The 19,777-nt window shown below is 38.2% G+C and overlaps 1 protein-coding gene across 3 annotated transcripts in view; it reads left to right on the plus strand.

Annotated features, from left to right (window-relative positions):
- The window catches only part of CARPA (Carbonic anhydrase-related protein A), a 230,181-nt gene that overhangs the window by 198,422 nt on the left and 11,982 nt on the right, over nt 1-19,777 (plus strand). For all 3 annotated transcript variants that reach the window (XR_004582812.2, XM_034337209.2, XM_034337210.2), the window contains exon 6: nt 6,905-6,971. Coding sequence is in view for 2 of the 3 variants with exons in the window: in XM_034337209.2 (XP_034193100.1) it covers nt 6,905-6,971 (67 nt within the window). In the remaining variant the exon portion in view is untranslated. The remainder of the gene's footprint in view (nt 1-6,904; nt 6,972-19,777) is intronic.

Raw genomic sequence — 19,777 nt, forward strand, 5'->3', positions numbered from 1 at the left:
TAAAACACGACCTCTCCATCGTCCGCCGTCGGGTGTAAGGACATAATTCTGACGAACGGGCAGGGTAGAAGTTTTACCTCATGAAGTTAACGGCACGTTATCACCATGAATGCCGGTAAGCTGGACCCAGCTAGCAGGCACGACACACAGGGGTGGGGCGTGTTCACGAATATATTCAAGGGTGCGTCCAGCTTGTGCAACCGACGAACTCCGACCCCCCCCCCGCCCCACAAGTCATTGTCAAAAAAAAACAAAAAAAGACGAACGGGCAGAGTAGAAGGTATCGAATGACCCTATACACCCGGTACACCGCACAGCAGAACCACAGTATAGGAAAGAGCAGTAGGATCACTCTGCCAAAAAGCGTACCAATAATTGTCGTTCGCGCATGACCGAATCGCACAACCAACAATATGGCGGCTGTGAATATATATGATAATAGTTTCTTGCATTTTAACCTCTGTTACTTCTAAAACATTCCTGTTGCAATAAAATTCAGTAAATTTTATACAGAGATATAAAATATGAGTGAAAGAGGTGGATACCGTTGTCACAGCCGACTCTAGTACTAGCCGTGCTAAAGTAAAAATGGCAACACCGCGGGAGTCCGGTCTGAATATATTAACACAGTACCCTACTCTATCTGCCTCCCGGACTCCCAGACTCTCAGCCAATCAACGTCGTCAGACTCCCGACTACTCTCTGGACTTCACATAACCTCTTTGGTTTCGTTCCAATAATTTCGCTTGTTTCAAGGTTTTTATTAACTTATATACACGTTTATCAATTCTTAAATGTTTCAATTTGATCCAAAGATGGTTTCATTTTGCTTCATACCTAAATTTTCTTGAAACCATTGTAAATATTTTAAATATCATGCTTCACAACACCAAACTACTTCGAGAGTACACAAAATATACAGGGTGTCCCAGAACTGGGGTAGAAACGGAAGAGGGATGATTGGTGAGGTCATTCTAAACAACTTTTTCCTTTGCCAAAATGTTGGTTAAGGCTTCGTTTTCAAGTTATTAACGAAAAACACTGGCCAATCAGAGCGCGCCGTTAGCGCGGGCCGAACCACGAGAGTGTTGGGTATGTTCCGCGCGGTCGTGATCAAGTGCCGAGGCACTACGTCGGTATGATAGGATTCGTTGAGTAGAAGTTGCATCGGATAATGAATAAAAAAAAGAAAAGAAAAATTGTATCGAATTATTGATTACTCATGAACAACGAATCCTATTACACCGATGTGGTGCCTCGGCACTTGATCACGACCGCGCGGAACATACCCAACACTCTCGTGGTTCGGCCCGCGCTAACGGCGCGCTCTGATTGGCCAGTGTTTTTCGATAATAACTCGAAAACGAAGCCTTAACCAACATTTTGGCAAAGGAAAAAGTTGTTTAGAATGACCTCACCAATCATCCCTCTTCCGTTCCTACCCCAGTTCTGGGACACCCTGTATATCACATTTATAACAATTTTATACTACCACATCACTTCTACTTGCCGTAGTTGCAACGTTTATGTATTGTTTATACATAATTAACACAAAAACGTGAGCGGTGTTGCCACGTTGTTCAGCATGGCTAGTACTAGAGACGGCTGTGCCGTTGTTCCTTTAAAGAGTGCCAAAGTCAAGCAGTGACAGCAGTAACAGGCGTTCTGGGACACCCTATATTTTATATCTGTCAAATGATATTTATCCAACGTTTCTTGTACATTTATTATCATCATTGTTTTATCAAAATATTACCACTTTATGGGTTGTTTATTAATTTCTAAGATATGCTGTACACATATGTATACATTTGTATATAATTTATTAGGACTTTATTAATTGAATAATTGTTGTATATAATAATTGTATTGTACAGAGATTTCAATAAAATGTGTACTTTAATTAAATGTAGATATTTAATAGTCTTTTTATGGTATTCTATTACGAAATCTCTTTTTGATTGTACCGAGTGCTTTTCAAATTAGAGCCCGCGCACCACCAGCAATATGGCGATCTATTGATCATGAGATCAAAGGTGCCGACACGGAGTGAGCCTACTGTTCTTTCCTATACTGTGGTAGAACTCCGCTGAACCTCTCACGCAAAAGTTCGGTAACCTACACCTATCGCGAAGAGCACTAATGGACAACACAGATTCTTCGCACGGTACGCCGCGCCGATACAGCTTAGGAGCGAGTTTACTTTTATTTTGTAAAAAGCACCTCAGCCCACGACCCAATGACCGGACCTGTACTACGATGACGCGACGTTTCGGCTTAGCGCGTTCTGTATTTTTTAAAGTCACGCGTCTACGTGAAGAGACAACAAAGCTCGCTATAAATTCGAATTTTTTGTGTGATGGGAGGTCACAGATCTATATAAGTACTGTTTACATATACACTTGGTCATTTTCCCCGGGGATGCTCATGAGAGAGAGCAAGAACCTAAGACACCGCCAATTTTCGCATAGAAACCTGATTTGATTGCGAGTGTACTTTTTAGTTGCATTTGTATCACTTTAAACCACAGTATTTAATATATTCTAATATACTCTAATAATTAATAGAAAATTCTAATTAGCATTGATTAGCAATTTATAATTTTACACGGTAATATTTAATGTGTTGAAAATCACTCAATTTTAGTATGTACGATTATTCAGCAATAACCCAAACAATTTTGTCCACTTGCTGGATCAAGTTAGAAATTCGATAAAGAAAAAGAAGTGAAGAAAAAGAATAATAAAGAAAGCGAAAGCATGGTGCAATAAATATGTCACACGGAAACTGTTCGAAGTAAAGGAAGGAAGAAAGGAAGAAAGGAAGGATGGAAGGAAGGAAGGAAGGAAGGAAGGAAGGAAGGAAGGAAGGAAGGAAGGAAGGAAGGAAGAAAAAAAGAAAGAGAGAAGATTTCGTTGGCGATATTCTTATGGCAGAACAATTATTTCGCTCGGACTCTCACAAACAAAGAGCCAGCCGACGTTTTTCGCGGACGGTCGGCGCAATTCCGCGAGTAAATTCCAAACTTTCGAAGGAAACATTCTGCTTTCACCTGCTCGTTCCACCGTTGCATTTTCTCCTCTCTATTTCTCTCTCTGTCTAGAGTTCTCCTTCTCTTTTCCGTGGAACCGGCGTTCCGCTAGAAGAAACTGGAAAGCTCGAGCGACGAGGCAACAAACGTGGGAAACAAGCGTTCATGCTTCTGATTTCTGACAGAATGGTTCAACAAAATCGGCTCTAAGTTGGCTTAAAGGGTTCGTCAACACGTTCGCCTATTTTCTAGCTCGCTTTCCTTCTTTCCTTGTTGTTTTATTTTTCAACACTGTTCTTTTTTTGTCTTTTGTTGATTATCCACGACAAAAGTGTATTCTTTTTTATAATAAAGTGCTTATAATAAACTGCTTTCTTTATAAACTAAAATTGAACAACAATAATATTATTTTGGAACGTAGTTAATATTGAAATATATAATAACTGTAACCCTCGGTTGTCGAACCATGGAGAAAACTCCGATTTTAATTTAGTTTTGTAATTTATATTATTTTCATTATTTAAATTTTATACTGTTCCCTTAAAAATTATTTTTCCAATATATAAAACTCTTTCTCTTAAAAATGATATATGTATTTAACTTTAAATTAAAGTTAATACATAAATTAACTTTAAGTTACTATCCTTGTATACGTTTTGTAAGTTTGGGTCACAATTGATCCAAGCTCCGGTTTCTAAGGATTAACAACATTAATTGTGCTATATTTTTTCAAAAGATAATTTTTTATTTTTGATCAGTAAATCTTTTTTTAATATGAAAAGAATTTAAAAATAATATTCGGTTAATTAAAATTTAATTAGTAGCCATACGAGAGTTGAAAAATGTCCTAATAATTAATTGGGACATATAATTATATTTAACAAAATATTAATGAAACTATTATGAAGGTCAGATTCAGTATTATACGTTATTTTATAAAAGAACGAATTAATTGTTTCTTTCAGAAACAATATTCTGCTAATTGATAATTGATTAACATATTTTAATCAAATTGATTAAGCAAAGCTCTCGCCTGTTATTAATTATACGATTTAACAAATAAGTGAAATATTGAAATCGTAATATCTTTGTATCAAAAGAGTTTCATCTCATATTAAACAATCCCCTAACCGGTAGAAAGATAAAAAAGAAATTTCTGCACGTTTCACAATCCCTCTGATGAGAGAAAAGTTTCAATTTTGCAATACTCTGCCAGAATATATGCCTCCTAAATTTTTTACGAACCTGCATTTAATACGCGATAAATTTCATATTACCCCACTGAATCTCATTTTTCTCGTTTTCTTTGTAGCACATGTACATGGTTTAATATTATTTTATTACGTGGATAATATGAAACAGAAAATTGCCAGTATAAGATACATTGTTCTAAAGGATTTTAAATCTTTTTGGAACCACACGATTGTAAATTTATTCGAATTTTCTTTTCATATTCTTCATCGAAAATTAAAACATGCTTGTTCTCATAATTACTATTTTTTACCAAAAGTGACGTAATTCGTTGGCAAACGATGCCGAGCATTAATAGCACAAAAATTTCCCTAGTCACCCGAACAGCGTCTCGCTTCGCTCGATTATTTCCAAATCATTAACCAAAAATCGCAGGACGCGAAATTAACGAGGCGACGCGAGAAAAATCTCGAAGAAAAACTCATCCAGTGCCACAAATTTTTTGCTTGTGTAAAACTAGCCATCCTGTTTTGTCGGACATTTACTTTCTGAGATATTTTCAAAGAACCGTGAAAAGTAAATGACAACTGATTAAAATTTATTTACGATACAATATTATGTGCTATTATTTTCTTATTAATAAAATATGAGACCTTAGGTCGAGTCCTAATGTCAAACATGACCATATTCAAATAATACAAAATTTATTTAGTTTTAATTTAACTGCAATTTTCTCTATTAATTATAAGACAGTGTGTAATTTGATAAAGGCTGCTATTGTATACATTCAAAATTTAAAAAAATTAGAATAAAGTAGAAGCTTACGCAGAAAGTTTTGAGAATTCATCAACATAATAAATAACTTTATAATACAGTAAAGATTCGATGAAAGCGAAAAGGATCTGTCCCATGAAAGCAAAGAACTTATTCCCACCGGTGCGGTGCGGCGGAGGACGTATTCCCCTTGAGATGCCGTGAAATTCGCTCGCCTAGTAATGTAATACGATCTGGGATCGGATATATCAGTTAGATAATACATACTAATGCAACAACTGAACTTTGTTATTTTTTCTTTTTTTTTCTTTTACTAAACTTTTACCAGGATATTTGTGACATTTTTCTGATTAAAATGATTTTTTTACATACTGGTTAAATTGACAATAATTAGTTTCGGACATGGGGAAGGATAGCGAATGAAAAAGAAAGAGATGCCGCGATCGTTGACAATCGGCATGCTCTCTTTCACTCGTTGTCCCTTTCTACATTCGAAACGGTCGACAAACTTCTAATGATGTTGGAACTGTACGATGTAGGCGAAAGTTTCACTTTCATCGAATATTTATTGTATAGGATTAATTTGAGGATATGTATTAATATTATTGTACTTGAATACTAGAAATATTAAATCCATCTCCAAAAACAAGAATTATGATTCTGAAGAAGGGTCACACTCTAACTGAGTGAAAATATCCAGGTACACATCCGGGTGGTAGGGATTGTTCGGACGGTGACAGGTTACGCTGGTAGCGACTCATTTCGATCTCATCCCTCAGACACCCCTGGGGTATAATCCGTTTGAATTACAGCCGTCAACACGGACCACCTCTCGCCACGACACGCTTTTACGATCCCCCACCCCCTGTCGAGAGATCGAGCACCTGTTAAAGGTTCGAGCCGCTTTGGGATCGTTTAGAATTCTTCCTTCGCCCTTTTACACAACCGGTGCATTCGTTAATTTATCATAACTATCTGGACCCATTGCGTTGCTTCTATGTATAATTTACCATAGGTTGGGCAGCTTCGTTCATTCATTCATTCGTTCATTCTAGGTATAGAACAATTATTATCGAAGTAATTGATTTATTGTTAGTGACAACTTGTCGCTATTTTCGTTGTTTGTCTTATCGAAAATTTTCTGTAAATGATGGATTCTGTAAACGTTTGAATCTTTTTTACATATTCCCAGGCTTGTTTTCAATTTCTCTTTATTATATAAGAACGTTTAATAGGCATCGAACAACTCGGGTGTCCTAATTATCTCAGTAATGTAGCTATTGACTTTGTTGCATTACATGCAGCTGAAAATTTGATTATCAGTTAATAAGTTATCATGCTCGGAAGCTAATAATCCAGGGTGCCTGCCTCTATTTTGTCTGCCGGATGAAGACGCGATAATTACATCGGATATTGTGAAACTCCTTTCCTCTATCCTCTACACTAGATCCATAGGGATATTTTAAAATTGTTTCCTTAAATATCGTTGCTAAATTTTTCAGTTAATGATCTTAACAAATGTAGGATAAAAAAGGAATAAGAATGAAGAATGGGAGTGTGCACAATGATCAAGCCGTTCCATCATAGAAACGACGAATCTGTTGCACGATGCTCGGATAAGCTTTTATTATTTATCGTCACTTCAAAGTTGGCGGCCGGTTTAGCCGGCTTTTACGATTACCTTTAATGGCGGCCAGCATAGAACTTTCGAAACGACTGCTTTCCTTCACCTCTTTATGCGGTGCACTTAGCAGCATCGAACAACCTCGTTTTCATGGAAAATCGATGGAAAACGTATTAGGGCATAGAATAAATGGACCTTGCCTACGCTGGACCCTACCTTAGGTATCAGCGACTACTACCGTGTTCACGATATGTACACTCAAAGAAATCTGATGTCTGTTTCAGCTTGGTGAAACACTGAACCCGGAGCTGCAAATCATAACAAGCGTGTTCAACAAAGTTATTTATCGTGGTAAGTACTGATTCTGATTCCTATGAATTATCTGTAGAATATGATAGGTATTATATTGTTGAATCGAGGACATGCCGGTAGTTCTGCTTGGAAATGAATTCGGTTTCAATCAAGTCTCCTGGCTAGTTTGCTCTTGTTCGCCTTTATATTAAATTACATATATAGTTTTACAGCTTGAAATATTAAGTCTAAAACTTGAAATTTAAGTTGTTATGTGGCCGAAGGGTAGGCAGGGTGTGTGGCTAGCGAGGCTTTGGTATGAGAGGTCGCGTAACTTATATTATTTAATGTCAATACAACCCGAGCGGTTAGATTGTATTGTTGTGGGAACTGTCACTAGGTTCACTGGGTTTGAAGAAAGATGCTAATGTGGGGTTGATACAGCAATGTATTTTACAATTTTGTCTATTACAATTGTTCTTGTCGCGAATATAGGCGTGTAATGTGTATACATATTACCTATCTCCGCAGTATGCTCGGGGTTGACGCACTGGCAATGCGGGGTGTCGTGTGTGGTTGATTGGAAATGCCAAATAGAAACACTGACTCGATTCGCGGATTCTATAAGGTTAAACTTTGCTCGAAGGGGACTCGAACCCGATCTCACTAAACATCAACCAGCTCACGTTTGTACACGAAGTTCTCGACACAAGATGACTTTTGGTACTGACCGAAGAGCGTTGGTACGAACGGGTTTATATACTAATGAGAAAGGGTGATCCGGTTATTATTCAGATGATCGGGTTGGGCCCATCTGTTTCGGTGACGATTTAGAGCCGTTGTGCGATTACAGTGGACTCATTACTTTCCCTAAACATTTGGTCCTGTCATCGCTGGGCCCGCTATTTATTTCAAGAGCAAGTGGCCTGTTTGCCTGAGAGTTTTCCTGTCCAGATGTTAAAGGTTTATTTGAAAGGAGGCATGTTTGATTTTCACAAAGTCGTGAAATGATGCAGTAACGTTTGAAAAATTGTTAATATTATATTTTATACTGGAACTTCTTGTTAAATTTCTGTATGTATGTATGTCGATTGGATATGTTAAATTATTTAAATTGAAAATTTCAGATATTAGACTTAAAAGCTGAACTTAAGCTGTGAAATATTAATTAGTGTTGATTACTAAAAAGCTTTTAAATTTTCTTAGAAACTGAGAATATTTTACGTTACAACCCTCTAACTTTGAAATATTTAGATTTGAAACTTGCGATACTAGACCTGAAACTTGAAACTTGAATTTTGAAATATTAATAGTTGTAAATTTCTTAAGGCCTTTGAAATTTTCTTAAATGAAGCACAAGTATTGATAATAAATTTCTGAATGGTAGCAGAAGTTCGTGTACTTTGCGATCGATGATTCATTGTAATTTCCCGTTAAATGCGATCCATGCCGCCGTTGTACACTATCAATACACATTTACGCATTAGTACTGCTTCAGAATATCCAGTTACGTTATAGGCTTTCAACACGATACACCGAGCTCCGTTAACGTCTGCTTTTGCACATGGAATATTAATAGTTTCGTTCACGTCGCGTTCTCTGATTACGATTTATCTTCTGTTGTTTCGTCTCGTCTCATCCTGTGAAGAACGCATCGTTCAATAATTTCACCAAATTATCACGCGACTAACAATTTCACGGCACATTAACGTGTAACAAATTACTCTTTTGATTTATGATCTAAACAGAGGTGATAATATCATTCATCAGTTGCAATCAGTCAATCTATAAAAATCATCAATAGATTTAATGGAATTGAAATTTAAATTCAATTAATAAATTTCATCATCATCTATCTTTTTTCGCAGCTGAAAATTCAGTTATCCGAACCGACTCGAGGTTTAGGGATCTGAATCCGACTCGAGACCCGAAACTTAATTTGAAAGACGACATTTACATTTGAGGAATGTTTTTTTAGACCTACCTTAAATTTGTATACTTAAAAGTGTTCTTATATCATGTTGTGTGTAACATAATCGGATGTCTCAAATTGATATTCGGGTCTCGAAACGACTGCTACCCAAACAAATTTATGTACTGTACTCTGTCTTTCTCTGACAAGAAGTCCCATGATAATAATGCAACATGATTGGTCGTGCTCACTTTAGTTCACGAGTACTTTCAGCCGTAACGTATTACTGGTTGGAACGATCACGTGTTACTATGTACAATAGCACAGCCGACTCTAGTACTAGCCATGCTGAACAACGTGGCAACACCGCTCACGTGACAATCGGGAGTCCTATTTTCAAAAACAGAGTCCTGTGCTCGGAATTGTAATTAACGTCTTTTTTAATTAAAAGCTGTAGTAATATACACTATTTTGTGTTAATTATGTATAAACAATATATAAACGTTGCAACTATGGCAAATAGAAGTGATGTGGTAGTATAAAATTGTTATAAATGTGATATATATTTTGTGTACTCTCAAAGTAGTTTGGTGTTGTGAAGCATGATATTTGAAATATTTACAGTGGTTTCAAGAAAATTTAGGTATGAAGCAAAATGAAACCATCTTTGGATCAAATTGAAACATTTAAGAATTGATAAACGTGTATATAAGTTAATAAAAACCTTGAAACAAGCGAAATTATTGGAACGAAACCAAAGAGGTTATGTGAAGTCCAGAGAGTAGTCGGGAGTCTGACGACGTTGATTGGCTGAGAGTCTGGGAGTCCGGGAGGCAGATAGAGTAGGGTAGGTGTTGATATATTCAGACCGGACTCCCGCGGTGTTGCCATTTTTACTTCAGCACGGCTAGTACTAGAGTCGGCTGTGACAATAGGTACTGTGCGTTGCAGCTAAGTTGCCGTCCAATCAAATTCGTTGACCTGCCTCCAGTCAAACGTATTATGTTGATTGGCTGAGGCCCTTACATCCACCAATCTATCGCGTGACGAACGTCGCCAAGGACAGACATTGAAACAGAATGAGATGAAGCGATAGCGAGCGGCGAGTTGAATGCATTGGCGTAGAGGTAGATTCGGGGTTTACATTATTAAGAAAACAGGAGAGTTTTTACACTTTCCATAATGTAATTTCCATAAATTTTGCATAATAACAACTGTTGTCAAGAACGAGTATTATAAAAAATCCATTAATATCCCGGAAAAATCGCATGTTTATATAGTTAAATGTATCTTCCGCGAATATGGAAATTTTACGCCTATGCAATCTGGCCGCTCACTTCTCAAGTTACGGGCCCCTGGAGGGGATTAGGTGAAGCGAACGCACAGTACGTATAAAACTACAGGGCCAGTCGAGGTATGTGCAGTATCCCCCCATCTTACCCTTATGCCGGTCCCGCAAGACTTACGTACATATTGTGAGCGGGGGACAGGACCAATTTTCAAAATCCCGCCGAAACTCGCACGTCCTTATTAATAATATGATACTTTTCAAACTTTTCCAAAGATCAAAATTCGTCTTAAGTTTATTATACGTAAGGTTCTTCATACCATAAATCATCGCACATACGTTAAACACGCCGAATGCCTTCGATTCTCGAAAAATTCTATAAATCCTAGAGCACAACTTATCCGTATATGTAGTTTGTCAGTTGGTTAAAAGACGGGTGCAATTCATCGTCGCGCGTCCGTGGTTGAAAGACGCGGTCGCAATTAGTGGACCATCAAAAGGTCTTCCGTGGAAGCACGCGCGGAAGAGTTAGGGGGTTGAAAAACCGAGTCTTCGTTTGCAAAAGCGAGATACAACCACACAGAGATACACACAGTAGATACCAACAGATGTTGGGTAAGAGTAAGTGAGATGGTACACGATGAATACGCGGGTTCACGCACCAAATACCGTACGGGCCGCTTCAGCGAGCCGCGCTGGAAAGTTGGCCGCAGTCTGTGTCGCCGGGATAACCCCGGATAATAAATAAAATGGTGCCAGAAAAGGGAGTGTGCCGACGCTGCAGGCTACACGAACTATGGATAGGAATGGGTAGGGGGGTGGCACACGACTCGAAAGAGGTGAAAAGTCGACGAAAAGGAGAAAAAGAAGACGAGGATGGAGAAAAGGGGCAGGGAGAATGACTCTCTTAAGGTAACGAGTCACTTCTCCGTGGCGGATATCCGTGCCAGCTTTCTCGAAAGGGTAAGTTTATTTCGTCGCGAGACTCGATATTGTCGGGCATTTCGCGAAAAGGAACGAACCTGAAGGGATGAATACGATTGAGCATTTAACCTACAGGGTGTTGCCAGACTGTGACTGACTGAATGAATTGTGGCCACGTTCTGCGCAAATGGTGAAAAGGAATGCGGATTGAACCACGTGGGGGGGTTAAAGCCTGGGTTGCTTTTTCCATTTTCATTTTTGGTTTGAGTGAATTTTCATGCAGGAAAAATGTGTAGATTGGAGTTACATTTTAGGAGTTTAGTATCTACCTTTCAAATAGCGCTTTCGAACAATATAGATTTTATTAAAAAATGAATTTTTGAATATGTTTGCTATTTGAAGTTCCGTTAATTTTATGAAAAAAAAGAACAATTCCTCTAAAGATTCGCTGCACCCTTGTGTACATCTTTTTTATCAATTAAATTGAGAGTAACAGCTACCAATCACTTCGTTCGATGTTCTGTTCTTTATTAAAACTGATAAAAAACGCGCATGAGCTAGGATAAAGCACAAAAGCAAGACAGAGAAACAGAAATCATAACACGAGTAACTTTCTTCGACAATAAACGCGAGGAATTTCCAAGTGGAAACGTATGAAAGAGATCGCTAAACGCGTCGAAGGAATTCAAGAAAGCGTGTCGATACTTGCCGGAGGACCTTTAGTAGGTGTCCTCGGTGTCCTGGCGTTAAACGATTCGCCATGGAATGGCTTTTTACGAGGACATGGCGTATCGACACGACCCGGTGGCTCGATTTACAAGGGACAACGATGTTGTTCGACCGATGGTGTCTGGCTAGCGAGCATAAATTCGCCTACGCTTGTCTGTGTATTTTAATCAATACCCTGTTGACACTGCGCGACCACGGCACATAAATCATGAGACAATAGCGCTGGACCGACAGGGGGTGGATCTAAGTATTCCATTGTACGTGCACGGGTGCCGATGTACGCTCGTACGGCACTGCTGACAACAATGGGACCTGATCCTGGCTGCTGGAAAAGTTTCCAAGTATTTAATGTGAAATTTAGCAAGATTGTTTTGTTGTATTGCAGCCTGGCGGATTTTTGAAAGTAATTTCTGTTTTTTCCGTTTCTGAATTTTTGCTATGTTGAAATATTCAAATTGTTCGACTTATTTAAACATTTCAATATTTGAATATCTCAAATTTGAACGCTTCCTATTGTTCAAATACTCCGATATTTAACATTTGCAATTGAAGCGTTTCGAAAATTAAAATTATCAAATATTTCAAATTCGAACTCTTTAAATTATTCGAATACGAATATCTTCGAATCATCAAAATTATTCCAATATTTCAAATTCGAATGCTTGAAAAATTCAAATTATCCAGATTATCCGAATATTCGATTTATTTGGTTATTATTATCCGGAAAAATTGAACATTGCAATCAAAACAAGTACGAAAAATGAAAAGAAACATTCACATAGTAGAAGAAAGTCGATAGCGAATCAGAAAGCATACTATCTCTTTGACTACATTTTCGAGAAAAGAACGAAGATACATGTCGGGTTGTCTTTCATTGTAAACGGTCCCCGTAGAGTATATGGGAACGATAAAATATGGGGGAAAGAGACGAAATAAGACAAGCCAGCGGCCGGTGAATATGAATATAACGTGTGTCTATGCGCGCATTTTCCAAAGGAAAATGAAAAATGCGACGCATTACTTGCCAACGCTCCGAGCAAATATAAAATTTTTTATGGCTTCTTACTGCGTTCGGTCTGTCGTGCCACGGTGAATCTGCTCTTCGGTGTAATGTAAGTATTTATATTAACTCTGTGATATACGAAACAGGCTCTCCGCGAGGAAAGGGAAAGAGGGAAAAGTGACAGAAAAGTTTTTGCCGTTAACATTTCCCTATGACTATTTGAAGGATCGAAGGAAATGAGTTCCCGTGGAAATGATGGAAACACGATGCTGATGTATAAGCAAAGAATCGTTCGTTGAAATATGACGTTTTTAAAAACGACTCGTTATCTCTTTAATCAATGTAACATAATAACGGGTACCTGAAAATTCGAGTAGGGATGATCGGGTTGGGAATTATTTTCAGAATCGAGCGGGATTCCGAAAGTTCTGTTTATGTCCAACACATAAATTGAAACTTAACTATAACTTTAATTTTTAGGTAAGTCTGAAAAATCATTCCTTGAATACAAATGTAGACTTCTGAATTGAGTTTCGTGTCTTGAGTTGGGCTCGGGTCCCGCAATGAGTTTTCAATTATTAGTAGTTTGTCATTAGCAATAATTATTTTATGGGAAACGTACGTTATTAGGAATGTTGCAATTTCAATTTCAAGTAAAAGGAAAAATGATATCTAAATAATTAAATTCTTCAGTGACTGTCTGAATTTCAATTATCATTAACCTCACGTCACTCAGTTGACAATTGATAGCAAACGGTTCCAATTTTATCCGATTTTTTTTTCAAGCACCGAGTAAACCGTGCATTGCACGCGTAAATCGCGTTCGAATAACAGGGACAAACCTTGGAAACAATACGGAAACACGTAGCAGCGGAAACTGCGTGGCATTCAGAACGACAAGTCGGATCTGAAGCAGAAAAATCCATCCTCCCCTGTCTGCTGTCTTTCACAAGCCACTTTGGGGCTGGAAAAGCCAGCATGCCCTATTATCTACGAACGCGGGGTCGGGAATGTCACGTGCATCGCGCGTTTCCGCTTTGTTTCGTCCAACTAATGGCGAAGCTTTTCGCGAGCAAGCATTCTTCGTTTTCTTGCTCGCACCCTTTCAGAATCGCAACCACCGCGTGCGATGAATCGACGGTCTCTGATTCACGCCCGGATATTCAATGAATAAACTGTCTGTTAATTATTCGCGAGCTTAACTTACGCATGGGATATTTTAATCTGTACAACATTTGTGAGGAATCTATGTTGAGACACGTATGATAAAATTCTGAATAGAAAGATGTATAATCAGATGCTATACAAGGGAAGTTCTTCTTTCATTTCTTTTCTTTTTTGTCGTTATTTATGGGACGGAATGTCTCATTTTACTTTATTCACATAATTATCGTCTGAACTATTCATTTTATCTAACGTAAGTGGAGGCACTTCCGAGATTTCAAGTGATTTTTTGTTGTTTCTTTTTTATTGATTGATTTATAGATTGATTTTTTGAAACTAAAAGAATCCGAATACTAGATATTTAAATGGAAACCTCTAAATATCGAGTCGGGTTAGATTGGATTCTCGATAATATGTGTGTATGAGATCTCGAAAATTTCGAACCGCGTCGAAAATTGTTTTGGTCAGCTCAGAGTGAATTATGTACAGTTTTTGGTGAACACTTCTCATTCACTTTTCCGAATTGTGGAAATCCCGAGTCGACCGAAATAATTTTCAACCCGATCTGAGTATTGGATACCGAAATTTTCGGATTCCCCCACATCTATATTTAAAACATTCTACATAAAAAAAAGATGCTAATTATTTAGATTACGGACGGCACCTCCGATTTCAATGATTTTTAAATATGTTGTAGAAATCAACATTTTGAACAACTTTTTCCTATACATATAACCGCCGCTCGGCCTTAGTTGTCGAGATATTTTCGAAAAACTCTTGAAACTAACACATTGAATTCTGTCCGTCTGTGTGTGTCCGTGACAACGTACGTATGGGATCGCGGATGGATTTCCGAATAAGCGTCACCCCCGATTTGGATAAAATTTTTACCAAAACTTATACCTGATTAGAGAATAAAAATCCTAAGAGGATTTTTGACGGCAAGGCCTCGTTTGCCCCCCATCCCCCTTCAAAGTTTGAAACGTTTTTATTGTATATCTCCAAAAATATTGATTTTAGAGGAAAAAGTATCAAACAAAAAATAAAGCACTTAAAGAGCTCTATGAAAAAAGTTATGACTCAAATTAACTTTTTATAGGTATATGTATATCGTGATACTCTACATTTATATTTGGATTAAATCTGGGCTCCGATTTAGTATACTATACAGATACATATATAGTCGGATAGCTTGGAGGATGAGGATCACAAATATGGTGATTCCAGGTGTCTAAGTCTTAAGGGAGCCTCCGCTCCCTTAATTCTCCATATAGGGGTTGAAAGTTGCGATGAACTTGAATTTCACTTGAACATACGAATATACATCCGCAGTTGTGTGTTCGTCCGTATGTGATCATCGCTTTTCTACTATTTCTGGCCTGGCTACCGACAATATAACGGGCGAGCTTAAAATCAAAATTAACTAATTTCAATAATGTTGATATCTGGGATGGGACGGTTCCGACTACCGTCTCCTCGGAGAGATGGTAGTCGGAACCGTCCCATCTTAAGCCTCGTACTGACCTATGCATTTGTGCGCCGAAAACGTTCTTTCGGGCAAAAATGCTGAAGTGAGTACGGCCCGTTAATGTGTTCGCGAAGGCCCAGAGCACGAAGGAACGCTTTTTGACCGCTGTAGCCTCGTACTCGCTAGAGCATTCGTGCGCCGAAAACGACCCGTTATGAGTTCGCAAAGGCCCTGGGCACGAACGAACGCTTTCCGACGGCTGTCGGTCCATCAAAGGATATTCGTGCGAACAATTTTACTATGCCGGTTACAAATTTCCAAGTACCTTTAGTCGACCGCTATCGAATTTACCCTTCGGAAAAACTCAGTTTATGATATGGCCTGATGAACCGTCATAAACTGATTTTCGAAATCCGGAACAATTTTTGATATTAATTGTTTGGATACTTTAAACAGATACTGAAGGCTCGTATATAAATATCCCGTTGCTAAAAAACGTAGCGTTATAGCTAAGCGTTCTTTCACCGTCATTTCAGCTTTTCTGAATCTGGTGTAGTTTTTTTGAATTTTGTGACCGATAGCGTTTATTAAAAATTCAAAATCTTCCGATGACATCCGCACAAAATTTTTAAAATGTCCACTAGCTTCTATCTGTAAATCTCTAACTACTTTTTCACCACTAAAGGTTGCTCTATTTTTATACATCTGACTAATCCACCATCGTTTATCTTGATTTGTTCTTCTTCTTTTTCTTTTAATTATTGTGTTCATAATAATATACGCTGCACTGGCGATCGTGACATCTGTTCCTGTGGACATTCTGACTTCGACTGGTTTACGGTAGAAAGAACCTTTCTACATAGAACCCAGATACAAAGGTTTACGGTACCCCAGGTAGAAAGATTTGCGCGAACAGCCGAAGAAATTTCACGTTCGTTCGCCGAGAGCATGCGTTTGGGTAAAATGCCCAAGTCAGTACGAGGCTTTACTTGAAGGAACAGCATTGAAAGGGGACCCAAAACATGTGTTTCAGAAGTAAATTCCCCTACTTGGACTAACCTAACCGAATCTGGAGATACAGGATTGCCTCGAAATAATCAAGTGGCTCGGGACCGAACAGTTGCTTATTTCGAAGCAATCCTGTATAAGTAATGCGATAACGTGTGTGTAGTGGGGATAGCCTACAGTCAAGCAGTGGGGCATGAGACATCATACTACATAAATGATTTTCTCAAAAACTATCAGTCATAGATAGAACATAAAATATATATTTCGATAGATCTACAACTTTTATTTGAAATGCTTTTTAAAATTCATAGTATTTCTCAAGATAAACATAAAAAATCATAATTTCCATGGGTTTTTTACGGTTTTCACCATGAAAATCAAATTTGCGCCAATTTTCACTATCATTTATGTAATCAGCGCATCCAAATACGTAAGTATACGCAGTTTCATCCAAATCGGGGGTGCCCCTTTTTCGGAAGTCCATCCGGGATCGCCGCTTTTCTGCTATTTCTGCAGACCACAGCACGGCGACCGATGACCAATATATACCTTGTGTACTTTTGTATTCATGATTTCAACGTATCGTAGCTATGTTGGCAGCCAAGAATTTAATATAGCCTCACCTAACCTAATCTAATCTACCCAATCAGTGAATTAGATCAGGTAAGGCTAAAGCAATATTCTGGTCGCCGATAGGCGACCAGGCACACAAACTGAGATTCAAAATCATTAAAATTAGTTAAATTTGATTTTTAAGCCCACCCGTTATATATGTATATTGGTGTCGGCCGCCGTGCTGCTGCCTGCAAAAACAGTAGAAAAGCGACGATCGCACACTATGCGTAAGATGTAGCACGGATGCACACGACAGGCAGAATTCAATGTATTAGTTTCGATAGTTTTTCGAAAAAATCTCGAAAACTAAGGCCGAGCGGCGGTTATATGTATGTATAGGAAAAAGTTGTTCAAAATGTTGATTTCTACAACATATTTAAAATTATCGAAATCGGAGTTGCCCGTCCGTAATCTAGATAATTATCGTTTGATTAAATGAGCTTAATAAATGAGTAGAATTAGTCATGTATTTTAAAATTCCCTTATAGGTATCCAGTTCCACGATTACATTTAAAAAAGCTGCAATTATTAAATAAATGCTTTTACACGCCGCATTGTAAACACATAAAAACTCTTCAGTGTTAAAAATGAAATCTTCCTAGCAGCTTGTATTTCATCTTGATAACTAATTGAAAGTGTTATCAAACCAATCCCTTTCTCTTTCCTTTCATTCAAAATTCTTGAGCATCAAGCATGGAATCTGGCAAAATACATCTTGCATTTCTGTTCAGCTGAGCTTTGTCGGTGTTCTTCGTTGCAGAAGATGCCACAAAGGGAGCGTTTCATCTCAATAGGGGTGAAACGGCAACGGGCACAGCTATAAAATACAATTTCAGAGGTGTGTTGGTTTAATAGTCGGGCATGCCTCGCGAATATTTCATCTATTATCCGCATTTCGTCGGTATGCTGGCATCCTAGCGTTTTCGGTACAGAACGGAACGGAACGGAACGGCGCGGCACTGCAATGGTTGACATGTCCTATTGGCCGATGCTGGATGCTTGTGTTTCTCAAAGCATCGAGCGGTCATTGTTGGCCACCTGGACAACGAAAGGGGGTGCGGTTGCCCTGTTTCCGATCTTTTGTTTTCTCGTTGCTGAGAAACTCAAGAAACGGGAACCATGTTGATCCGTTGCGTTGCTGAACAACAACGAAGGAATCAACGTGAAAACATCTTTCAGCCTTGCATTTGTATTATTCAGAGGAAACACAAAGATTTTTATTCTGCTTGAGTTGTTTTTTGGAGATTGAATGAAAATTATTTTTTCATTTTTAATAAAATTCAAGCTACAGTAAAATCTCTCTAGTTGTTCTTTTGTTGCCCTGCTGATAGTGTCCACCGGTTTCGTCCTATACGCCTATGTATTTCTCACCCGACGTGACGCGAGAGTTAGAGTTTGGTAGTTTATAATAAAGCACTATAACATTTTTAATATTAATTTTTTTTACCTACAGATTTTGTAAACATATTAACCAAACTCTTCTGATTAAAATGAGACCATCCACAATATAATTTGGGTCATATTTATTTATTTTATGTACTGTGCAGAGATGAGATGTTGCGGGGGCTAAGGCCGCGTTCAGACTATGCAATAAAGTTGTACAACTTTATTGCATAGTTTGAACGAGGCCTAAGGAATTAGGAAGTCTAGGAGAGACCTTAGACTAAGGAGCTAAGGAAGTCAGAGTTTTCTAGTCACGCGTTATTAGTCGAAACGCTCACACATACTAAGCACGCCGCTTGACAAAGAAGGAAAATGAGACGCTTCGAGAATGTGTGGGTGAGTGACGACGTGGGGACTAGGCGGGACAGACCAAGTGCTCCCCCAGCCCCTGTGCCGTCCCGCTCCGCAACATCTCATCTCTGCACAGTACTATGCAGAGATGAGAAGTTGACAAGGGAGCACTTCGCACGCTCCGGCCTGTCTCCACGTTTGATCCTCGCGTTCAAAGTTCGCCGCAACGGTGACTTCGTCACTTTGTCACAAAGTTTCATTTTTCTTCTTTGTCAGGCGATACGATTAATGGACTCATTCCTTAAGCTCGTCAACTTTTCATCTCTCTATAGTACAAGGGAACATCCCCAATGCGAATTTTTTTTTTCGTCATTTTGACCCAAATTATGTCATGTTTCATCTCATTTTTTTAATCAGCAAATTTGTACCAATATGTTAAAACAATTTATATCCAGAAAAATCTAAAGATAAGAAAGTTAAGCTATTGTTAATTTCTCAGCTGCTACGACTCTCATGCTATCCTTCTCTTTTATGACTTGTCGCCGGAGATCAAAAGTAGCCGCAAGGCTCGAAAAATCGTATCTACCCTGCCCATATTGTCCACCTCCGCTTCTCAGTTTATGCACAACTAGAAAGATTTTACTGTATGAATTTCCAATTTTCAAATATTAAAATATCAAAGTATCAAAATACTCAATAATTTCTATTACATATAATATGTTCTCTAATGTACACTTACGATCAAATCAGACTTTCCCAGAAAAAATAATAATGTTCAGCATTCTCGCATTTTCCCGTGGGTTACCAACACAGAATGACGATGTACGGAAGGAGACTCCGTACTTATACATATATGTATACATATGTATATGCATGTATATAGGTCAGTGTCCTCCCACTATTTGCGTATAAAAAATTTTGCGTTTACTCGAAAAAATTTAAATTGATGTTTGTTTAATAATCATATTTCTCATGTAAATACTAAATTTTATAATATTTAATCATCAAAAATGATGTTATT

This window comes from Osmia lignaria, chromosome 13, assembly GCF_051020975.1.
Source record: "Osmia lignaria lignaria isolate PbOS001 chromosome 13, iyOsmLign1, whole genome shotgun sequence".
Taxonomy (NCBI): Eukaryota; Metazoa; Arthropoda; class Insecta; order Hymenoptera; family Megachilidae; genus Osmia; species Osmia lignaria.